Source organism: Typopeltis vanoorti, chromosome 2 (assembly GCF_054136105.1).
Source record: "Typopeltis vanoorti isolate ZY-2024b chromosome 2, IOZ_Tvanoo_1.0, whole genome shotgun sequence".
Classification (NCBI taxonomy): Eukaryota; Metazoa; Arthropoda; class Arachnida; order Uropygi; family Thelyphonidae; genus Typopeltis; species Typopeltis vanoorti.
In genome coordinates this window covers 6,031,211-6,057,716 of record NC_143550.1, presented here as the reverse complement: position 1 = coordinate 6,057,716, position 26,506 = coordinate 6,031,211, and the positions used below count along the sequence as shown (strand labels likewise).

Sequence of the window (26,506 nt, the reverse complement as noted above, 5' to 3'; positions counted from 1 at the left end):
CTTGGAATCGCCGAACTTTATAGTGTTTCTACTATATTCGGCACGAAACTCTGAGTTTCTTATTCGGCTAAGAAACGATATGGGATGTAATATCCATTAACTTAAACAAGTCGTATGTCGCCGAATTGAAGCCTTTGGCTCTTCACATATCTAATAATATGTAGGTCAGTGTTTCTCAACCTGTGGTCAGCGACGATGGGACAAGTGGTCTGCAGGCAGACTTACATTAATTAAATAAATATATATTTTTTAATTATCCAAACAAATTAAAATTGAATAAGTAAAAATTATTGAAATCAAATGGAGACTTAAAAAACCAACAAATAGCATCAGAAGGTTCAAAGGCGGAAGCAATATATTGTTGTTCACTTCACCCGTCTTTTATTACTCGTCAATCTGCCACTACAAATTTGTAGTGGCAGAATGATGAATAATAAGAGGGGTGAAGCGAACAACAATATAGTTTTATTGCTTCCACCTTCCCTTGCTGTTTTGTCAGATTTGAAGTGAACATGTGTTATCCACATTTCAACAATTGCTTGTTGTTTACTGATTTTTATTACTGAAGGTTTTCCTCCTTCAACCAAGGCTCAGTATACCTTCAGAAGTGCTAAATGATACTTGGACAAAGTGTGTCATGAGCGAACCCTAGTATTTATATATATTTTTGGAAACATTTTTTAATAATGGAAAAGTGGCTTAGAACTAGGACTTTGAAAAGAAGAGCCAATGAAACAGGTGATGCTAACCCTAATTGTGATACATGTTGTAACGGCGAGTAAATCTGATCCTATTAAAGTAGAAGAAACAAGCAGTTCAAAGAAAAAATACAGTAGGAAATAAAATACTTGGAATTCGGGTTTACTTGGTGTGAAGATGAAAGTGAACAGAAACCTCAATGTGTTTTGTGTTATGAAGTGTTGTCAAACGACATCGAAGAGTGCACGAAACCTGCGAAACTCTGACATTTAGAAACTAAACATTGTGAAGTGAAAAATAAGCAAATTGGAAAAAAAAAAAAAAAAAAAAGCCAATTTCAGTGATGCTTAGCAACATAAAATCATGAGAAAGGTGTAGTTTCAGCCATGGGTTCGATTAATAGCAAGCCACTGGAAGCATTTTTTTCTTAAGTTTGCACATAGCAAAAACAGGGAAACGTCATTCTATCGGGGAAAATTTATTACTTCCAGCTATAAAAGATGTGGTAAAAACTATGTTTGGCAACAAGTTACTAAAAGATGTTGATTTGGCTCCTCTTTCAATAACACTGTAGGCCACAGAATTAATGATATGACAGGTGACGTAGAATCTCAGTTAATCGAAAGAGTTAAGAGCCCTTATTATGCGTCACAAATAGACGAAACTACTGACGATACAAATGATGCACAGTTAATATGCTATGTAAGATATGCACACGATAACAACATTCATGACGATATTCTATTTTGTAGAACTTTGTCATTCTGAGAAGAAAACTGGAGAAGAAATATTTCACACTCTCAATAATTACATAATATACAAAGGGATCCAGCAGGAAAAATGCATGGGCTTCTGTTCAGATGGAGCTCGCACCCTTACATGCAGGCATAGTTGGGGGTTGTTTCTATGGTCAAAGATGTGGATAAGAATCGGGTATATTGTTTCATGCATAGGGAAAGGTTGGCCTCCAAAGGAATGCCACCAGAATTTAAAACTGTGCTATAAAACGCTGTAAAGCTAGTTAATTTTTATTAAGGCTTGACCACTAAATAACAGGTTATTTTCAGTATTCTGCGATGAAATGGACAGTGAATATATATACAACTTTTGCTTCATTCTGAAATTCGCTGGATTTCCAGGGGCAAAGAACTAACAAACTTATTTCAATTAAGGCATGAAGTTTATTGTTTGTAAATGAACATAATTATAAATTTTGCATCACTCCTTGTTGACGAAAGCATTATCAACACTATCCTATCTTTCAGACATTTTTTTCGAAATTAAATGAACTAAATCTCTCCCTTTAGGGAAATTCTTTAACTGTTCTTGATTCCTACAACAAAATAAAGGCATTCAAGAAAAAAACAACAACTCGTGTTGTGCATGTAATGTAAAAGACAGATAATCTGCACCTTTTCCAACATTGAAATCCTTTTTAGTGGGAAATGATCTTTTTGTTGATTCTGACTTTCTGGAAAGGGTTTGTAACCACCTCAAAACTCTGAAAGAGAATTTTGAAACATATTTTCCGAATAACTTTGATAAGAAATTTCTGTGGGTTCGAGATCTATTTCAGGCTTATAGTCATGAGAATGACCTCTTTAACAAAAAAAATAACAATTAATTGAGCTTTCAAGTGACAGTGGGGTTAAAATGCAATTCCATGATCTTGGTTTGGCTCGATTCTAGATCTCACCTTCAGTGAGACGTGAATTTCCCCGAATTATCTGAAGAAGCACTGAAAATCATCATGCAGTTTTCCACAACCTATCTTTGTGAGAAAGGATTTTCATCGCTCCTTCAATGTGTGTGCCTATCTTCGACTGAAGTTGACCAATATTGAGCCAGATATCCAGCAACTCTGCAAAGGCCAAGAAGCTGAACCATCTCATTAAAAGTAGTAACATAATTATATCATATTATTTATTTGGACTACAGTTTCTGATTATTCTCGTTACTGGTTTTGGAATTAATCCATTTCCAAAATTGGATAAAATCGGGGATGAAACGAAAATTATGCAAAGTGACATCTTGGTGAGGCTCAGCTCTGCTGAGGAGAAGGAGGAGGATAGCTGCTCGCGTCCCGTTTAGCGAAGTTCCGTATCTCGTACAGTAGCTTGCGGGAACATGCGGCCAATCACACCAAATCCGTCGCATGCAGACAACAACATCCGTACGGTCATGGATTGTACAGAAACACACATCACAACCTAACGAATACAAGCAGCACACAGAACGGATATAAATAAAACCACCACACGATTAATGAATCTTCCATATTTACGAAGACCACTGTTGTGCCTCTGGATAAAACGGGATGGATATAATTAAAACTACCATTATAACATGATTAGAACAAATCACATGCGCATGGTATATACAGCATACGGTCGCTGGCGGGAAAATGCGCCCGACCACGTGGATGGCACTTTGCGACTGACATCGTGGGTTGGACTGTTTATAGATATCGAGAAAGACCTCACATAACAGGATGTCTAAAATTTTTTTGCTGGTCATGGAAAACTCCTCAGGGAAATAAGGTGATTTGTATCGGCCGGAAGTGTGCGTGTGTGTATGTGTGGATGGGGGGGCATTAGCATCTTTGGGATGTTCTGAGTGAAATTTTTGGGTATATGCAGGGATGTCAAGTTCATATTCAATATTATGATGAATGGAGTAAGATAAGAACAACATTTTCCCCTCATCTCACAATGACTTAGCGAATGGAACAGTTTACATGTCGCAGGTCGAATCAGAGAATGCATGAAGATAAAAGTTGTTGTAGCTTCATGAGTATGGGCAGATGAATGGGAATTACATAAAATAAAAAAATTGACATGGGTAGATGAATGGGGACTAGAGATAAACATTGTTGTGGGCAGATGAACGAAGGTATCAGCTGGATGGCACTGACATTCCCCATGGTACCGACGGTGCTAAAAATGTTGTTGTGGGGGTGAACTTAATGAGTGTGGGCAGATGAATGGGGATAACATATAAAAGTTGCTGTGGGTTATCAGAGGGACGGCGCTGATATACCCTTCATTTGCCCACAGCAAATCGGAAACCGATACCTTTGTTTGTTTAATAAAAATTAAAACTTTCTTCAGTGATGATACACTTTTAATCGTTTACTTCCAACGTAATTATGTTTCCATATGTATTTGTAAATGTAATATGTATATGTTGTAAATGCCCATATACATTTTACAAAATTACAACTTAGTGGTTCGTGGAATTGTTTTCAGCATTTTACTGGTCCTTGGGCTTAGAAAGGTTGAGAAACGCTGTTGTAGGTAATGCCTTAATTTTCCATGTCACATTAGTAGCATGATTAAACCTGGAGAGATGACGCGTATTTTCAGCCAGAGTCTGCTTCTGATACTTGATTACACCCATTCTCCCAGAATATATGGTGTTCCTAAAGTTCATAAACGAAATGTTCCGCTTAAGAATTCTTTTGTTGCTGATCTGTTTTTAGATGCTTTCCACTCCTCTTACCAGAAATTTAGGCTTATTTCTTCTTCAAGTGTTTTTATAGTAAATTTTGAGTACTTTTGATAACTTATTTTTAACCTTTCATTTATAGCTGCTTCTTTAGCCAGCTGATTCGCTCTCTTGTTTTCTGCTACCCAAGCATGCACTTTCACTAGAAGAACTTGATTTCCCATTCCTCTAGAGTGAGATTCCATACCTGATTTCTTGTCTGCTCTATTAACATTGGATTGTTGTTCTTGTCTTCTGATAGCAGTGTTGAGTTCTAATTCTCAGAGATATGTACGTGAATAAACTATAAGTTGTTCTGCTTGGTTGTTGGAACAGAAGGGATCTTGTATAATGGGCTGTTTGTAATATACAATTAAAGAACAAATGTTTTCTTCTGTTTTGCTCCCAGTGTACATATGGAATTTGTCACTGTCAGAGTCCTCCTTAATATACATTGTTGGGTGAAGACACCCACTATCACCATTGATAACTTTAGTGAAACTTCCGTTTCCCTAAAGTTATCAATGGTGACATTTCCATTATATTTCCAAAAACAACTTCATATAAGACAGAATTCTTGCATTTTCAGGCAGATTGTCCTGTATCCTTTAATTATTCATATGGCTATTAAGGCATTGAACTCTATTTAACTTTTGTTGAGTTTCCTTAGATTTCGGTGCATCTTTCCAAGAGGGTGCAGCATAAGATATCAATTATAGGTCCAGTGTATATCATTTTCATCTCTTGATGGCCTAATTCCCAGTTTATCCTTGCCGACTTTGCTAGAAGAATTTTAAGATATTTTTAGCAATGTGAGGTGTGCTTATAAAAGTTAAATTTGTTGTCTATTGTTACTCCTAAGTATTTTAGCTCACTGGCTGCCTTTAGAACTTCCCCATGTAGGTAGACTGTTATAGGTTTTGACTTTTTATGCAAGATGTGGAGGAATTTAGACTTGGTGCTATTTGAGCTAACTTTCTTCTCATGCACCTGCTTTGCAAATTTAAAGAGTTCTCTGTTGGCCATTACTTCTAACTGTAAGCCATCGCTTTCCCAAATCATTATCATCACATCACCGTCGAAAGCTTTGCCTTTTGTTTCGATGTTGAAAGGAAGTGTTAATAATGAGTCATACTGGAATTTTCAGAAATCTGGTCCACAGCAATAACCTTGTGGACATCCTTGTTTGACTTCTTTTGTTATAGCTATGGTTTTCAATGTCATGGGTGCTCTTCTGTTTGTAAAATAATTTTTTGTAAAGTACAGTAGTTTTTGGAAATTTGAAATCTCTTAATTGAGTAATTACAGTTAGCCACCATGCAGCACTGAAGGATTCTTGTACATCGAGTGGGATCACTAGTTTTTTTTTTTTTTTAGCCTGTCTTCTGTGAACTCTCTAACCTAAATAATTACATCTAGAGTGCTTGACTGAGGTCTAAATGAGCACTGATTGGGGTTTATTTATTTGCTCTTGAATAGACAAAGTGCATTATTTGGTTTATCAGAAGTTTTTCTAGTACCTTACTAATAACATTTATGAGACTAATTAGCCCATATTTGCTCATTTTATTGGATGTTTCTTTTCCTGATTGTAGGTATATAATTTTAGTGTTTCCATAATAAAGGAAATTGCCCTTTCTTGAGAAATTCGTTGTAAACTGTTGTCACGAATTTGATTCAATTTTGACTCAATTTCATAAGGTGTAATTTCATCATTGTTAGGGGTGTTCTAATTCTTTGTAAGTTTTGTGGATATCTTCATCTGTTCATTTGCTGTCATCAGGAATAAACTTGTTTATCATGACAGCTGCAGTTTCTGCTAAGTTTTTAGTGTAAGAGTTATCTGTTTTCTGAATAGTTGATAACATAGGTGTTGCTTTATTCTTGCTTGCTGCTAATTTATATATACAGTTCCATGGATTCGATGCAGTCAAAAAATACAGAATTTTTTCCATGATTCTGTTTTCGTGTTTGTAATTTTGGACTGATAGCTGTACTTGGCTTTATAGTAGTTCTGCCATTTACTCTATCTTAAATCTTGATTGTTGTATTATGTGACACCTCCAAGGACTCACCACAAGAGAGTACTCCACTCTACTTCACACAGCTCACCATCTCCCCTGCTACTTAATGCTCCCACTACACACAAGTATCATCAATGCCATTTACACCAACAGTATTTTTTGTCTATATGCGGGATGAAAAACCCAAGTTTCCAAAAGAAAAAGTCCTGCTACTTCCATATGAGATTGGCTAAGTCACCTAACAATTTAGGTGAGTTTGTCAGTTTGGCAACTAAAGAAAATAAAGTATCCTAACAGAACATCAGAATCGATCAGAGCACTCTATGACTGAAGTTATCAGTAAAAACATAAAACTCACTTGAAACTTTTTTTTTTATCTTACTATCTTCTTAACTACATCTTAAGATGATAAACAAAACAGCTAACATTGTCATAGGATTTCATATCATGATAATACAACCCTTTCTGGAACAAATGACTGTCTCAAAAACTCCTAATTAAATGCTTAATCCACTCTCAAGCAAACTTTTATTCCATGCGAACTTTTTATTTCTTGTAAAAGAGAAAGGAAATATGCTTGAAATCCAAACTGACAGTTAAAATATGAAAGCAGAAAAAAAAACTACAAAAAAAAAACCAGATCACAAAGCTATGAATTTCAATGCTAACATCTAGTAAATTACAAGGATTCAAAATTAAGGGGCTGCTCTAACAATTTAAAGCTTCTTAATCTTGGTTTATTCTTTTTTCTTTATAATGTTCATTAAAAAAAAAAAAAATCTATCCTACAACAATAAGAGCAAAATATCCTAATAGAAATGGCGTAATTTTTTAAACAACGTTCAAGTGATACTTACTGCTCTACAACTTTCCTCTTTGGAATCTTACGACCCTCACAAAATATTTTCTCATAGATAATATTGTGTTTAATCAGCTCCTTTAAGAAAGGAAGTAGCAAAAATAACACTTCATAAATTTCAAAGTCTGCTGTGCATATTTTTGTGCTACAAAATAGATGGTTATACAATACAACTTATTATTCAGTCCTAATTTCTTGGCTTCAGATATGATTATGGACATCAAAATTTTGTATGAAAGGCAGCAAATTTTATGTAAATAAATGCATAAATGTTATTACAAAAATTCATTAACAAAGAATTAAATTTTTATTTATTATCAATTATATAATTAAATAACAGTATTATACATAATATTAACTGTATCTAATAACAGAGAAAACTAAGTAAATTCCTGAGATGCCCATATACTGTGAGCATCTAAAAGTGTGTATTTTGGGAGCGAGGCTTTTTGTTCAACCACCTTACCGGTCATTAAAGATCAAATACACATCCTCAAAAGCTTCACATATCATAAATTTCAATGGTATTACAATTTTAATATGCACTTCGCATTCGTGGTAATGTGGACATATATATATATGTCCTGGCCGGTAGCGTGGTTAAGTAGCAGAAAGAATGTGCTTTCTATTTAGAATGGTAATACCGAGTAATGATCTTTCCATTTTACTCCGGGTAATCCTCAACTTGCTGGTCAAGTTTTTAGTCAAAATCCATGTTTTACTTCCATATGTCGTGACGGGAAACAACTGTCAAATGTTTTTCTTTTAAGGAAGATAGGAAACCACATAGAAAGAATGAATGAGGACAGATAGCCAAATATTGCTTGGAAATATAAACCAAAGGGACACCGATCAAGAGGAAGACCCAGGAGGAGATGGGCAGAAGACTTTTTAAACCCTTGAAAACGTTACAGGCAAACAATTGCCTAATACGCGAAGCCATGAAGAAGGAGGAAGATTGGGATGTTTACTTTGAGTGCTTCACAGTGTTTACCAAAGGCTATCCAACCAAGTTGAATTCTAAGTATAATTTCTTTATAGTTACCTTCTACTGTGACATAATCATGTAACAACACGAAAATAAAGAACTTTAACACGCTGACCGCCGTATGAATCAAATACGATTCAAACTACATTTTTTCAATGCGTTGCATGAATCATATTTGATTCGCATAAAGATTTTTCTTTCAGGCCGTGTAGTTCACCCGTGATTCATATCTAAATGAAATGCTTATGTGTAATGGAAATGTGGGGCCTGGTAAATAGGTTTATATAGTTAGCACGGTAGAATTTCAACTACATGACCTATTATAGAGGTTTTATTTTTACCTGATTTAGGCCAATTTCTAATGTTGAATAAAACAATAACAACGGTGCTAAATATTTATTTATAATATATGTCATTATAAATGTGTCTTCGAAGACAAGAAGTATAGGCTTTTACCTGATCGGATAGATCAATAAAACTTTTGCTTTTGTTATAGTCCATAATAGCTTCCAGCTTTTGCACTTCATTACCATTTCTTTCTGTAAGGGATTTCATTTTGTTTGTGTGTTTTGTTGATAACATAAGCACTTCACGTTTATTGCACCATTTTATTACCACCACCCCTGTGTCACTTTCTTTACCAATTATTTCATCCTTTTTCAATTTCTTCTGGGTAACATCCTGTGGAATTCCCTTTCGAATTTTTCTACAAGGTGTGTTTGTCTATTCAAAAGTTTGTGCACTAATTCAATACTGGTATAATAATTATCTACAAATATTGTGCGTCCATTGTCAAGTAGATTCTCACAAAGTTCCATAACAATTGAAGTTGGAACACTATTAGTAGTATTGGTCTTTTCTGTGCCGCAGTATATCTTGAAATCATATGTATATCCATCTTCAATACACAATTTGAATAGTTTTATGCCAAATTTATGTCGTTTATTCTTGATGTATTGACGAAAGGCAAGACGGCCTCGGAAAGGAACTAAAGTTTCATCTACGCAAATATTACTCGAAGGCGTCATTATTTTCTGGAAATTTTTTCTTATATGATTTATGAGGTGTAATTTTATAAAGTCTTTCAGAAGTATTTCCACCCTCGTTGTCTGTGAAGTGCCAGTTACCGAGAAGAAGATCGAACCAATTCCTTGACATAACTTGTTTGATTTCTGTAGAATAGAGGATGTTATTCGACCAATAACACTCTAATTTTGGCATCTGCACTAAACCGAACCAAATTTGCAGAACCAATAATATCTTAATTTCATTGGGATTTGTGTTTTTCCACTTTCTTATCCTTGCTTTTGGTAAAATTGTCTTACTGAGTTTTTGAAGAGTGTATGTGTTAGTTTCTTGTACCATTAGGTCCAGCAGTCCTTCATCAACAAACATAAAAAAGAAGTCTACAGGATGTTTATCGTGCATTTCTTCAATAACATTTTGTTTTATTCCGAAATTATTATCCACAAACTGAAAATGTTTTAGATTATCACCTGTAATTTCATTCCATTGTAGGTCGGTTGAATTCACATTTCCTAGTATTTCATCTGAGGAAGAATCATTAGTCAAATGCAGATTTCTTTTAACATCATCATCACTTGTTTGTTCTACAGAATGAGCAGCAGTAAACTGAGATGTACTAGGAGCGAAAACTTCGGTATCACTAGTTGTAGATACTTCTAATCTCTTTCTAGCAATGAGAGAATCAGAATCTGAAGACACATAACTAAGATCACTTCTGTTGTAACTTTCCGACAAATATTCATATGGTTCGTCATCAGATAAAAGATTTATCAAGGCTTCTAAATGACGTTCTTTTTCGTAGTCTCCCATATTAGGGCAATTTATAACAATATTTATACTATAACAAATTTATCTGCACTTCACACAAGTTTGACCTTGTGTGAAGTGCGAATCACGTGTGCACCGCTCGGCCCAGTCAGTGAAAAAATTCTTCTCAGGCCGTGCGGTGTACACATGATTCGCACTTAACAAATCTATTTAGCTGCATGAAATAGATAAAAAAAATCATAAAATATGATTATTTTATGTTACTTTCAGCTAATTGTAAAATAAAAAGAAGTTGGCCTGGAGATCACAAAATTTTTTAACATTACGGTGGTCAACGTGTTAAGTTTCAAAAACTGACAGGAGAGCTTATGAGAATACAATCTTCGATGTTGGAGTTAACTTAGCTTGTACTACTTAAAAGATGCAAGTGCTACAGAGGCGTCTGTATATTCACCTTTTATTAGTTCTTTTGATTAAAGTTTTACTGGCCTGAGTGCTGTTTTTAACCATTAGTTCTCATCAGAGATCAGGTAGAAACCTTAAAATGACAAGAATCCTCATTCAATATACCAAAGCAATTCTGTTTCAGAGAATTGTCTTTTTCATAAGTAAACAGCAGTCAGTGCTTGAGAGTAATTATCAAAGAAGACTAAACATAAAAGAAGAGTCAGTCTGGTTGGCTGAGTGGTTAGCATATCAGCTTTCTAGCCAAAAGGTTGTGGGTTCGAATCCTACCATGGGCATGGATGTTTGTATTGTCTGTGAAAATACTAGTGGTGGTGGGCAGTAGATGGCATTGGTGTTGGAAGTTTTTTTCACTTGGTTATACTATAAATTATATATTTAGTTTAATCCTTTATCCAAGTGTAAGCAAACAAAGTTTGTACCTGAAGTCTGGTAGTGACCCTTCCCATAATGCTGTGCATTATGGGAAAGGTCACTACCAGACTGGTTTCGAACCTATATTGAGGTCTCTTCAGTGGGAGCCAGACCCAGAGGTGATACCAAGGTTGAAGCAATGCAGAAGTCACATTTCCATATATGAGTTGCCAAAAGGTGTCACACCTTATTATTAAATTACTCTGGATTAGAGAAAGATGTTAGGAAGTTTTTTTTCATTTGGTTATACTATAAATTATATATTTAATTTAATCCTTTATCCAAGTGTAAGCAAACAAAGTTTGTGCCTGAAGTATGCCGGTCTGGGTAGTGACCCTTCCCATAATGCACAGCATTATACATGTCCACAAGGAGATGTGCTTTACATTATGGGATACTAAGGCAAGTGATGTGAAGTCAGTCCACCTTTGCCACGAGTTTCCCCAGTCCTGAAGATAATTCAGGCACAAACTTTGTTTGCTTACACTTGGATAAAGGATTAAATTAAATATATAATTTATGGCATTGGTGTAGATGATGTGATTTGCTGTAGTTGGTGAACTGTGTGGTGGAGACGTAGAGTAGGTGCCCTCCCTCGATGAGTCTTTGGACTCCTTGGAGGTGTCATGTAATAATAATAACAATATTCATTTTAGCATTATAAAATAAACATATCAATCCATATTTCATGCACTACTTAAGAAACTTGGAAAGTTTCTTAAGTAGCGCAAACTAAGGCAACCCAATGCCGAGGATTGTATTCTCATAAACTCTCTCTTCTTTATTCTCAATTTTGAGAGTTTCTATATATGTGTGTCTTTAATAACTCCTATTTCTGTATTTTACATTGCTAGATCTTTTTTGATAAAAAAGAGGAAAATAAAACTGTATTTCTCTAAGTATAATAAAGTCAAATTTTTAAGTATACAGCTGAGCTACTTCAATTTGAGATAAGTAAGAAATTGAAATGAAGGATGTTATGGATCTACATTTTATACAACAAATACAGAGAAAGCTTAAGTTTCAAAAAATTTACCACAGAATTTACAAGAAGTTAATCTTCTCATAAGCTTTCTTCTAGTAATTTTCAAAAGTAAGAAAATTTTTCTACATTTCTTATTTTCATTTGTTTCCATATTTTGCTATAAAATATAGATGCATCTGTAATATGTCTATTACAGTATTTTATATAAGAAAATATAAGCTTCTCAGCTCTGTAGTTTAATATTTTATTACGCCCCACCAAGAGATCACTAATGATGAATTTAACTTTCTGACATAAGTCAGTTACAGCATTGAATGAGCTTTTGTCTTCGTTTCTGCTTGACCACTTGAACTTGGTCAATTTGAAGTCTGCGGTTTCAGGCTAGTGATACTTACTCAATGCATTAATAAAAAGTGAATATACAGGTTGTAGGCCAGAGTTCATGTTGTTTAAATAATGCAAGCCAAGGCAATTCCCAGTTTTGTTCTCCTAAGCTTACTGGTAAATTTTCAAAACTTAACTTTCTTTCTACATTTGGCTCTAAAATATAGATGGATCCATATCTTCCATCCAGATAGTTTTAATATATCATTTAATTTCATAGAAAACACTGCATATGGAAAACTATACAGCACAAATATCAGAAAAAAATAATGCACTCATTCCTTCAAATAACAAAATTATTAATGGCACTTCTTTTAAACTATGAAATATTGAGAATAATAATTATTATTATTATCTGAGACCTCCATGGAGTTAAGGACTCATTGAGGGAGGCTATAAACCACCCAAACCAGCCTTCCCTTAAATTCATTTACACTAGATGCACTAATTATCCCTAAAGACAAACTATTTCACTCACTAACTGTTCTCAGGTAGAAAAATCTAGCTCTTACCCCTTTCTTGACTGTGAAGATACTTAATTTCTATGGATGCCCATGTGTTCTCTCCCCACCTTCCACATAACAAAAAATTTCATCTGATGATATGTTATAGCACCCATTGAAAAGTTTAGAGACCTCCATCATATCACTCCTCTATCTCCTGTTAACAGAATCTGTAATCCACAAACTCACAATCTGTCCTCATAATCTAAATCCCAAAATCCAAATATAATCTTTGTAACACTTCCTGCAGCTTCTTTATCCCAATGGAATCCAGAAGACCAAATCTGTGCACAATAATCCAGGTGTGGTCTTATCAAAGCCTTATAAAGAGGCAAAATGACTTCCTTATCCTTACATCTCAAGGTTTGCTTCAACATCACAATTATCCTCTGAGTTGTATTTGCAACTTTTGTTATGTGACCTTTGAACCTCAAATTCTATTCCCCAGTATGCCAAGATCCATTGTCTACTCAGTTTCTTGTAGCATAACCACACTAATATAATAATAGGCCACTGGAACTCTAATCACACCAAAGTGCATAACTTTAGACTCACTAACATTAAATTGATCCATTTTCATTTGCCCAAATTCAAATCATTTTCAAATTCAAATCATTTTGTAAGTGCTGAATATCAGTAACATCCCTGATTGCCCTGCCTATGTTCACATTCACAGACAAGAAATTGCACATCTAATGTTAGACCCTGCCTGATGTCATGAATGTACAAATTGAATAATAATGGCCCAAGGACTGAACCCTGAAGTAAATCACTTATAAAGAGGCAAAATGACTTCCTTATCCTTAGTGAAGTAATCTCACAGATTCACACCCACTCTATACCACTATTGATATCTGTCTGTCAACCACCTCCTGATCCAAGACAAGAGTTTATATTCCAATCCCACATTCTCCAGTTTATGCAACAGCCTATCGTTATGGATTTAATAATTACATAAGTATGTATATTATATTATTATAATAATTTAATAATCAAAAAAATGTATTCATGATAAATTATTATTATTATTACATGACACCTCCAGGAAGTCCTAAGTCTCAATGAGGGAGGGCACCTACTTTACATCTCTCAGTCTCCATCATCATCTACACCAGCGCCATCTACTGCCTACCACCACCACCACTAGTATTTTCAGAGATAATCACAAACATTCATGCTCATGGTGGGATTCAAACCCGCAGCCTTTTCTGGCTGGAGAGCAGATATGCTAACCACTCGACCAACCAGGCCAGCAGGAAAATGAATTTTTCAGCATTTTTTGGAGTAGAATACATCTTGTTTCTTCAGAAATATTTCCGATTTCTGCAAAAAAAAACTTTCCATCATTTTGAGTTATGGTTTAAAACAATAAGAATACAATTTGGTTGGAAAAATCCCAAATTATTAGCCCATCCTGGTTCGTTTGTACATGTCAAACAGGGCTGAATTTGGGATTTTGCCGACCAAATTGTACTTTGGACATAGATTATAAGAGCCCTGTTTGGTTCTCTGCAATACCCAAAAGGCCATGCGGAGCTCTTTACTTTATGCAGATGATGTTATACTCCTAAATAAATCCAGGACAAGTATGCAGGATTCCCTAATCAAATCCAAATTGAATAACTGTTGTAATAAAAAAATTGATAAGAAAATTAGCATTAAAACGACAAAGACAATGAAAATAAGCAGAAACATTGAAATTATCAATGTTTCTATCAAAATATCAAATCAGCTATTTAGGTGCAATTTTTAATGAAGATGGGAAATTAAATTTGGAAATAGGCAGCAGAATTAGCAAAGCTGGAATGGTAGAAAGTCAACTGAATTAATTTATATGGAATAAGAAAGAAATTCGTCAAAACACTAAATTAGCTGTATAAAAGATGGTGTTGAAATCGATTTTAATTACGGATCTGAGAGCTGGTTTAGAAATAAAAACACTTGATCAAAGATTGGAGACTGCTGATACGAACGTTCTGAGAAAGATTACTGGAGTGAACAGACATCAATAGCAGTATCACATTAAAAATGAGGATATTAAGAAAGAACTTCCCGTTGTTAGCATCCAAGAATGTGTGTAGTGCTAATCTCAGGTGGTATGGCCATTTAAACAGAATGGGAGAGGAAAGATTAGCAAAACTAGCATTCTTTGCCAGGATAGCAGGAAAAAGACCCAGAGAAAGATCAAGATGTAGGTGTGGATTGATACAGTAAAAAGTGCCTTGAAGGACAGAAATATAAGATCTAATAATATTGAGATATTAACAGATAACAGGCTAATCTGAAGAAAAATTGTTGACAGAAAGTTAGTAATGATGTAACTTTTCATGTAGTATTATCATAAGATCTTGTGCACCTTCTGAGGATATGTGTCATCCTAATCATCAGAAATTTAATGATTATAATGATGAAAAAAACTTTCAAGAAATAAACTGGCCAGTGCCAAAAGAAATTTTCTGAGAAATTGTACTACGGAATAAGTTTACTCTTTAGCAGCAGTGGAAATCCTTCTTTTTGAGCGGTTGCACAAAATAAGAGGAGGCTTTTTTCCGATTGGTTGTGTTTGTTATGATGCAAGTAACAGGAATTTTTCTACTTTGGCCGGCTGAATACCTAATATTTTTACTGATTGTGCTGAAGCAAATATCTGGAAAACATGCCCAACTAGCTGAATAAGGTAGCAAAAACAAATATTCGGCACATCCCTAGTACCATCATCGTACCTGTACATCTACCTTGAGGATACATATCAGTAAATTGATGAAGATGATGTAATGATCTGATACAAATCATCCATCTACCAACAGAGAATGCTCAGAATCAAATAACTTCAATATATTCTTAATGTATGTTCAAGGTTATGGTATGGAATGTCCTTCCCCTCAGCAAGTCTCAATGTTATGTCTTTTGCATTAAAATGGTGCCAAATGGGATGACCATCATGTAGTCAGACTACTCCTTGAAAACTGGAGAAAAAGATATCCTTGAAGTATGTAGTAATTACTTTGAAAAATTGCTAAATGAAACAAGCAGTGATAGCACAATGGTAAAAAAACACTAAAAAGGCATGCATTCAGGAATACATATCCTTACTTGAAGCAGAAAGAGCCATCAAAGGCCTGAAATGTGGAAAGGCAGTAGGAGTGGATGTTATTTGACCAGAAATGCTCAAATATGGAGGTATAAACGTCTTACAGTAGCTGCACTACATAGTTCAGAAGGCCTGAACAGAGCGATGATGATTAAAGTAGAGCTCTCATAGTACCCATATATAAAAAGGGAAATAAAACTGAATGTGTGAATTACAGAGGTATTCTCTACTGAGTGTTAATGATAAGATTTATGCAAGTATACTTGAGAAATGGTTGAGAACGATTGTAGAAGAAAAGCTTGGTGAAGAACAAGCTAGATTCAGGACAACTACAGGCTGTCAGGATCAGATTTTCACTTTACGACAAATAGTTGAGAAATCATGGGAATATAACAAAGATCCATATTTAAGTTTTGTACATTTGAAAAAGACATATGACAAGGTGCCAAGGAAGTGATTCGAAATGCTAAGTTATATGGTGTCAGTGGGCATTATATCAAGCAATACTTAGTCTTTGGGTTATAAGTCAGCAGTTAGTATTGAAAGAAGTACAGGAAGATGGTTTGAAGTTAAATCTGATGTCAGACAACGATGTACATTATTCCCTCTGTTATTCATAATTTATATGGATCTCATTATGAAAGAGAGTGATATTAAACCTGATATCAAAATTGGATATGTTAATGTCAGATCTTTGCTTTATGTGGACAATGTTATACTTCTAAGTAAATCTACTACAAGTCTGCAAGATTTCCTGACCAAATTGAATAACTGTTGTAATAGATATGGTATGAAGATAATCAATAACAAGACAAAGACAATGAAAATAGCCAGACGCACTGAAAATATCAACTGCATTGATTGGAGAACCTATAGAACAAGTAAACATTTCAGCTACTTAGGCACAATTTTTAATGACGATGGTAAGTTACATATGGAAATGGACAACAGAATCAACAAAGCTGGTATGGTAGGAAGTCAACTGAATAAATTTATATGGAATAAGAAAGAAATTAGTCAAAACACTAAATTAGCTGTATATAAGAAGGTGTTCAAACCAATTTTAACTTATGGATCTGAGAGTTGGATTAGAAGTAAAAACTTGACCTAGTCTTTGGTCAATTTGGCTAAGGACTGCAGTTAGGAGAGTCCTGAGAAATATTAGGGGCATGAACAGATGGCATCAATGGCAATATCATATTAAAAACAAGGATATTAGGAAAGAACTTGACATTGTTAGCATCCAGGAATACATTAGCAGAGCTAATCTCAGGGTGGTATGATCACTTAAACAGAATGGGCAAGGAGAGATTAGCAAAACAAGTGTTCTCTGCCAGGTTGGTAGGAAAAAGATCCAGAGAAAGATCAAGATGTATGTGGATTGATACAGTAAAAAGGGCCTTAGAAGACAGAAATATAAGATCTGATAATGTTGAAGTCTTGACGGGTAACCGATTTATTTGGAGGAAAATTGTAGATAGGAAGTTATTAATGATGTGAATTTTTCATGAGGTACTATTATATCCTGTACACCCCTTGAGGGTACATGTCAAGAATTTAATGATGATACCCACTACAAAAACAGAAAATATGATATAATTTATTTAATGCGAGAGGTGTGATGTCCATTTGATATAATTTGATTTGATTTTGTACACATTTTTGAAATCTGTCTTAAAACTAGAAATCTGTAGGATCCATTCTGATATTTTCTACGCTATTTTATTAAAAATGCTGGTCGGGACCCACTGTGCCTTCTCACTTCCTCTGATTTTTCAAATGCAATTGCTTTATTAACAGTTTAGATGCTACATTGAATTAATGGATTCGGTAATTCACACTTGCTATATCTCGTTGTAACAAAGTAATATTATGAATTCCATTTTATAAATGAATAATAAAGTTATTAATTTTATTGGGGTGCTTAAGGGTCAAAGCTGTATAACTGAGAGGAGACCTCCACATAGCCTTTAAAGGAATGCGGAGAACCGACCACGGCTTCTGACCTAATGTCCAATCCTCACCTTCTCGTGGTGCACCCTGTTGGGTATCTACTTGGATACTGAATGAACGAGGATGAGCTGGTAATTTGGGATTTAGCCGAACAAATTGTATTCTTATTGGTTAAACCAAAATAAAAAATGATGGTACAACATGACAAAATTTCATGTCGGCTGGGGCATCGCCCGGTTAAACAAGCCCCCCTCCCCTGTTGTTTTCGCCAGGGAACCAGGGCGAACAGCGAAAAGTCAGCTACTGGAACAAATCTGAAAACAAACCCCAACTCAACATCACCAGAGTTAAAGATTGGTAAATAAAGAAGCCTGAATGGTAAAGAAATGGAGCTAGTTGAGGAATTAGATAAGTACCAGATCGACATAATAGGGATGACTGAAACAAAAAAGACCAAAACTGGTGAGATCTTTCTGAGCAATAAATACAAAATGTTATATTCAGGCAATGACAATCAAGGAAAAGAAGGAGTAGCTATAGTATTCAACACAAAATATGAGGCTAATCTTCTTGAATGGCAGTCAGTCTCAAGTAGAGTAATGTGGGCAAATATGAGAATGGGGAACTGGACAATGAGACTTATTTGTGCCTATGGTCCCACAGAACGTTCTACTAAGGTAGAAGTGGAGGAATTTTTTGAGGCTTTAGAAAAAGCAACTGACACAATGAAAAAGGAAAAACATCTGAAAACATCTGTCCTTGTTGGGGATCTAAATAGCAGAGTAGGAAATGATTGCGAGACATACAAAAATATTTTGAGAAAATTTGAAGAAAAGAGCAAAGCTATTAATAATGGCAAATATCTGTTGGATTTCTGCTCAGGACATGGACTGGTTATTACTAACACCATGTTCCAACATAACAATGTGCACAAATTCACATGGAGAGAAGAGGCAAGGAATAAGAAAAGTCTCATTGACTATGTTATTGTTGATAGTGATGTTTTCTCCCTGGTGTGCAGGACACCAGAGTGTACAGAGGATTTGAAATTGAAAGTGATCACTATTTAGTCTTGAGCAGGATAAAATTGAATTTCATATTGAAAAGAATAACATGTAAGAAAGTTTTAAAGCAAATAAAAGTTGAGCAGCTCTCAGATGTGAACTGTAGACTAAAACACACAAAGATTATTGAAGAAAAAATGAAAGAGTTTGAGAACAGGAATCAAACCATGGAGATTCAGTGGCAAACTCTGAAGAAAACATTGATTGATTCTACCAGAGAGGCATGTGGTGAGGTTGTCTACAAGAATAAAAAAATCAGAACTCCCTGGTGGAAACAGGAAGTTAAAGAGGCAGTGAAGGAAAAGAAGAAATTATATCAAAAGTTCCTGTCAAATAAGTCAGCTTTTGCTCTTAGAGAATATAGAGACAAATGCAAAAATGCTAAACACTGTATAAAACTAGCTAAACAAAAGTCATGGGAGGACTTTGGCAAGAATATAGAAAATAAATATCAAGAAGGTGACAAAATATTCTGAAGGTTGTTGAAGTAGCTTAGGAATGGAGGAAAGAGTGCTGTAAAAGGAGTTAGAGATGATAAAGGTGACATGAAAATGGAAGAAAAAGATATCCTTGAAGTATGGAGTAATTACTTTGAAAAACTGCTAAATAAAACAAGCAGTGATGACAGCATAGTGATAAAAAACACTGACCAGGCATGCAGGCAGGAAGAATATATATCCATACTTGAAGTAGAAAAAGCCATCAAAGGCTTGAAATGTGGAAAAGCAGCAGGGGTAGATGATATTCGACCAGAAATGCTGAAGTATGGTGGTATAAGAGTCTTACAGTGGCTGCACTGCATAGTTCAGAAAGCCTGGACAGAGGGACGAATTCCCGATGATTGGAGTAGATCTCTCATAGTACCCATATATAAAAAAAGGAAATAAAACTGAATGTGAGAATTACAGAGGTATTTCCCTACTGAGTGTTCCTGGCAAGATCTATGCAAGTATACATGAGAAACGGTTGAGAAGAATTATGGAAGAAAAGCTTGGTGAAGAACAAGCTGGATTCAGGCCAAACAGAGGCTGTCAAGATCAGATTTTCACTTTACGGCAAATAGTCGAGAAAGCATGGGAATATAACAAAGATCTGTATTTAAGTTTTGTCGATTTGGAAAAGGCATATGATAAGGTGCCAAGAGAGAAACTATTCAATATTCAAAGAACTTGACATTGTCAGCATCCAGGAATGCATTAGCAGAGCTAATCTCAGGTGGTATGGTCACTTAAAGAGAATGGGAGAGGAAAGATTAGCAAAACAAGTGTTCTCTGCCAGGTTGGCAGGAAAACGACCCAGAGGAAGACCAAGATATAGGTGGATTGATACGGTACAAAGTGCTTTAGACGATAAAAATATAAGATCTGATAATGTTGGAGTCTTGACAAGTAACAGACTGATTTTGAGGAAAATTGTAGATAGGAAGTTAGTAATGATATAATTTTTTCATGTAGTACTATCATATTCTGTACACCCCTTGTGGGTACATGGCAGGAATTTGATGATGATGATGAGGTATTAATTTCATGTTGATAGAATTTTTAATTCTTTTCTTCCTTCAGTGAATACAGAAATGTCATTTCACTTTTTATTACTGTTTTACAATTTCCCATTACTATTGTGAGTTTAATTTTTTTTTTTTTTCAAAGTTAACATTAAATACATCAATCAAAGAAGTAGAACAAATGGAATCATATTCATGGGAGCTGTAGGGCATCTGTGAATAGAAAATTCAGGTGATAATCTCTGTTGTTTTGAAGGAATGTAGCAAAAGATTTTAATTTTTTGAGGGGATGGGGGATAAATTATTTTTTAATCAAGGTATGAATGAATCTCGTGATTTATTTTAGAATACATTTTGTTTATTTTTCAGTGATTGAGCAAACTAACCTGATGATTTGCAGAAGTTATTATTACTATCATCAACAACAGATCTCCATAGAGTCAAGAGGCTAATTGTGGGAAGTCCCACTCTCATATGCACAGCTCATCGTATCTCGATTTAAATGCACTCACTGTTCCTGCACTCACCACACTTTCAGGCAATGCATTCCAATCACCAACCACTCTCGATGCACAAAAAAAAAAAAAAAAAAAAAAAAAAAAAAAAAAAAAAAAAAAATCTACTCCTCACCCTCTTGTTCATACCCACCTTATACAGCTTCCAGGGATGGCCTCTCATTGTACCCATCTCCAGATATTCTATGAAAAATCTCATCCACATTAATCTGGTAATTACCCCTTGCCAACTTATGTCTCGATCATGTTCCCTTCTTCCTTCTATCCACTAGGCTCTGTAATTTGAATTCTCTCAATCTGACCTCATATTTCACATTCCAGAGACCAGAAACCAACTTAATCAATCATCTCTGAATCCTCTCCAACATCTCACCATTCTTTTGAAAACCTGGCAATCAAATCTGTACACAGTAATCCATATGCTTCCTTATCGAAGTCTTGTACAGTGGAATCAAACATCCTTACTTCTACACGTCAGTGTTCTCTGCATCATCCCCATAATCTGCTGTGTCATCCTCACAATTTTATCAAAATATCGAAGAAATTTCAAGTCTCTATCCACCACAACCCTCAAATCCTTCATCTCCTCCAAAATATCCCCGCTAATCCTATACTCTGCATCCCATTTTTGCTTCCCAAATTTTAAAACTTTACACTTACCATCAGCGGTTCCTCCTGCATTCCCACTGCTCTCAACTCTGCATTATGTTGCAATCACAAGAATGAAATACTTGAATGAACTGCTCATTTAATACCTCTACTATATCCAGTAATGAGTTATGAAAATTTTAACAAGGGGCTTGCATCGTTGAGAAAAAAAAAAAAAGCCGTATTTCACACAAAAACTTTTATTAATACAGCCTGTGTACAAATTCCAATCAAAAAGTGTGAGAGGACAATCAACCTCTAAAGCAATGTTTCTCAATATGAGGCAACAGGGAGGCAATTTGAATATTTTGGGGGGCAATTAGAAAATGTTCATGTACATATTTATATTCTACTTTTTCAGAATTTGACTCACTATTATGCTAGAGGGGGGTGCATCAACTTCTTTGAGACATTGAGGTGGGGGTATGATCCAACAAAGGTTGAGAAACACTGCTCTTAAGGCTGTCATTTTTAAACAAATATTTGCACACAATCAACTGTGTTAATTTATCTTACATAAGAAAAACATTTTTTAACTATCAAAATATAATAAGAATGAAATCTTTTATAATCTTTTATAAAACATTTGATTGGCTACGGGTTTTACCATACGATTGACTACCAGAAGGGAGAAGGGTAAAAATAGCACATGCGCTTATTTTATTTTCAAACTTGGGCGCATTCATTATAGAGGAGTTGAAACAATAATTCCAATTAATCTATACACTGCCGAATAGACTAGTTGTTTGTTAGGTTACCGTATAAGTTTGTCACTTAATATGTTTCAAAAAAAATTTTTTTTTTGAAAAAATAAAGTAAACAAGAAGAACAAGGGGCTTCGCAAATTTGAGAAAAATTTAACAAATGGCTTGCGCGAGCCCCTTATAGCTCACCACTGACTATATCCTTCTCAGTGTTTATCATTCTCCCATTATCATTGACCAACATCATCGTCCCATAACCATTTTTGAGTACAATGTAGATTTAGTTTACTGATTCACTTTGTAACCTGAGTTAACAAATAAATTATAATAAAGATGAAAAACGAAAAAACAGATGAGAAAACAGTCAGCTATTTATAGGAAACTAATATGAAAAATAATTTATTGCAAAAGACAGCACTCTTTCGTTTTGGAGAAACTTGCAAATGTTCCCAAAACATCGTGATCATGAAAATTCACGAGGAATTATCATCAGGACATGTTTGTCAATTTTATCTTTTTAACCCTTCGCATCTAATTATCAGCATTTTACAAATTACAGTGCAACATATTAATAATATTCAATTAGGATGGTTTGTTCACCGGTAAAAGTCTATCAGCATAGATGCTTTGTTGCTTGGAATCCTTATGTTTCCAAGAGTCCTTGTAATCCTTAAAGACACCTACTTCAAATAATAATAATAATAATTATTATTATAATTATTTCTGGCCTGGCTGGCCAAGTGGTTAGCATATCCACTCTCCAATCAAAAGGCAGCGGGTTCGAATCCTGCCATGGGCATGGATGTTTGTGACTGTCTGTAGAAATACTAGTGGGGGTGGTCGGTGGTAGATGGCATTACTATAGTTGCAGTTAGTTGAAGTTGGTGGATTGGGTGGTGGTGATGGAGAGTTGTGGAATGGGTGCCCTCCCTCGACAAGTCTTTGGACTCCTTGGAGGTGTCGAATAATAATAATAATAATAATAATTATTATTATTATTATTCCTCTTATTCCTCCTTTCTACTTAACCGAATGGTTGGTGTAGTAGCAATAAAACACTTCCTTATCTGGTAAGTGTTTCATGTCTATAGATATGTATATTTGTGGTGTTGGATCGTGAATGAGGCCTGCCATTACTAGACAGACTTTCATTCAGTATCCAACAAGAACAGAGCCTAAATCAAAAGATACCTGTACTGCTGGTGCAAATTGTACTATAAATAAAAAGAAAGGGGGGCGGAGGTAAAGTGTATCATGTAAATATTAAATGTGTGCATATCTGTTTACCCAAAGAGGGAAAAACACTGTAGGTTATGTTGTATATGTGATATGTCAAGGAAAAGAGATATATGAATTTGTAGTGAGGCGACATATTTGACGACCAACCCAAGAATATGCTGTGTGAAACAGTGCATACTTAAGTGGTGACTAAGGATCCTGAGGTCATGACCTTGGCAAACACATCAGTGATCCTTACAAGCAAGGTTCACGAAAAGAGACAAATGTGGACAATTCTCTGGGAGGAGCTCTCTCACGCGTTCAAGTGCAACGTCATCGAAATGACCGTGATTTAAAGCTGCAGTACAACAGGAGTTGGTGGTCGGAAAGAAAAGGCAAGACAGTGAAGGCAACGTGAAGCAGGAAGGGGGGGGAAGAATGTGATCGAAGCACAGAGGACAGGAAGCATCGGCCGTAGAACAAAGGGGTGCCAGTGTGGACGGTCAGATGAAGTCCAACGAAAACCTCTAAGTGCAGACCGACAAAGAAGCTTGGGACCAAGTGGAACCTCAACCGTGATGTCCTTCTAGAAGGGTTCATAAGTCCTGGAGATACATGGCGAAAAATTCCCACCGACAGCAAAGTTCCAGTGCACATTGATCCAAAGGGGAGAGTGCTCCACAAAGTGAGTAAAGTCCAACCAGAGTTTGCACGTGACTCGCACGTGGTGACGAAGTGTGACTATATGCTGCATCAAATGGTAACGTAAAACTTTGCTATATCTAAAATATGTTAAATGTTGAAGGGGGGAAGCAGCTAAGACCTTTCATTAGCAAAGGAAGCTGAGACTATTTGTCGGTATTGGAACTTATAGAGACCTTGGGCCGGTAGTCCGAAGACCCATGTCATGTGATCTTCACATCGCGCATATATGTGTCACTTCAGTGACCTCTCCAGAGATCCATGTTCAGATAATTAATAGTAAATGCTTATGTCTATAACATTCTTAGAAAATAGCAATCTTGTCATGTTTGAAATTGTCATGTATTACCATGTAGAGTGTTTAAATTTTGAAATAACAATTAACTGATTGAATGATTTATGTTCTATGTATCCTAATCTTGTTAAAATTAAACTTTGTGTTTCTTGTTAAATCCTGGTCACTGGATGGCATTTGAGAATGACATTGCCACTCACCAACACACGAACTGTGATAAAAGGAGAAGAGTATCTAAATAAATTTAGTAAGGCTAGAAGAGGGCACGACTGCAAAATCCCTGAATCCGCACACCGTTCTACCTGACTTGGGTCAAGTAAGGTAAACGTCAGATTCAGGAAGGGCCCGCGACATTCAAGGGGTGACTCTAACTGGTGCAGAACAAAGAAATTTGTTAGAGTCTGTGATCTGAGGGAGCGTTAGATCCCAGGTCACAGGAAAGCACACTAATAGGCCATACACAAGGCTCAGAACAAATATTCTGCAGAGTGGCGACGTAACAGTGGGCCATGTTTGCAAAATGAAACACCAGAGTTTCCAGGAGTCAAAACCTTGCCATCTCCACATGAAGCCAGCTAACACACCTTCAGTTGAAAAATACTGATAAAAATTCTTCAATTCATGCACAGGATTATAACTATTATTATTAGTGGTAATATGAGGGGTTTCTGAAAAGTAAGGTAACACATTTTTTTTTCTTGAGGATGTTTAATAATAGGAAGTTGAAATTATACATTAAGAAATAAGTGAACATGCACTGCATCTCCATAGTCTCCAAATTTATCGATGCACTTGGCTCAATGATAGATCAATTTATCAATACCAGTACCGAAGAAGTCTGTGCGAACACCGAGTAACCAACATCACATCGCCTGATGAACTTTTTCATCTGTAATGAAATGCCTTCCAGAAAGGTTTTGTTTATCTTGAGGGGGTTGCAACACATGGTGTACAACAACTCAAAGTAGTGTTGTCATATATCAAAATCATGCGGCTTGTCAGGAGTCCTCCTTGTTTGCATCAAATGTTGACTTTCAGTTCATCCAACATTGCACAGTAAAGTTCTGCATTGATTGCTCCTCTGTGTGGCAAGAAGTCCACTAACAGAATACCTTGGTGATCCCAGAACACTGTGGCCATAACTTTTCAGATAATGAAAACAGTTTTGAATTTTTTGCACACAGGAGACTGTAGATGTTTCCAGGTCATGGGATCTTGTTTGCTCTCCAGGGTAAAGTGATTAACCCATGTTCTGTCTACTGTGACTTGGCGAGTGAGAAAATCCTTGCCTTTGTCACTGTATCGCAACAGATTCTCCAGACACATTCCCTGCATGTTGACCCTGTGCTCCTCTGGCCAATGTTGGGACATCTTCCGAAAGCCAAGGACATCGTGAACAATTTCATGCAGTTTCGCTCATCGGTCTCTGTCTCTTGCTCAATGAAGGCTTGCCTGCCCAATGTTGATCTTCAGTGTCACCACGGCCAGCTTTAGATTCGTTGCACCGAAAACATATTTGCAAATTGGATATCACCTTTTCACATTACACAGCAACTAGTTCACAGTGAATGTCACTTGGTGAAGTCCCGTTAGCTTGCAAAAAACGAATAACTTCACGGACACCTGCTTTGGACCACACTCGAATGATAGCCGCCATCTTGCAACTGGAATTAGCTGAGGTGAAAGTAGCACCACACTGCAATGGCAGTGTTTTCGAATGTTATTTGAACAAGTCTATCAGTCCACCGTGTTTTATCTCATTCCCTTTTACCATTATTTAGAAAAATAATGTGTTACCTTACTTTTCAGAAACCCCAGTTGTAGTTTGTGATGTCTGTCTACCTGTTATTATGCGATGAATTTTTCTCAGATTTGGTATTTGAGACTTTTACAAAAATATGTCAAATTGTTCAGTTTAACTATTCAGGACTACAAAGGGACAATGTATAGAAATAATATATTGCAATAACTCTCTGACTTAGTGGAAGACAATAAACTTCAGAATTTGTGAAACATGCAAAAAATCTGCATGTTTCAATTTTAGTTCTGACACTTTTATTTGCAAATTTTGGTAAAGAAATTTCAAAATATTATTAATAATTCCTATTTGGTAGGGTGAAATTTTATAGTTAAGATCTATATTACAATTTTTCAGTTTTGAATTCAATGTGACCAATGTTGTGTTGTTAAAAAATAAGAACAAATTTTTTT

General features: G+C 35.5%; 1 protein-coding gene across 3 annotated transcripts in view; it reads right to left on the bottom strand.

Moving 5' to 3' along the window:
• Positions 1 to 26,506, bottom strand: part of LOC150108797 (RNA/RNP complex-1-interacting phosphatase homolog) — a 198,016-nt gene that overhangs the window by 102,076 nt on the left and 69,434 nt on the right. For all 3 annotated transcript variants that reach the window (XM_090403309.1, XM_090403308.1, XM_090403310.1), the window contains one exon: positions 7,067 to 7,146. In XM_090403309.1, coding sequence (XP_090259435.1) covers positions 7,067 to 7,146 — 80 coding nt within the window. The remainder of the gene's footprint in view (positions 1 to 7,066; positions 7,147 to 26,506) is intronic.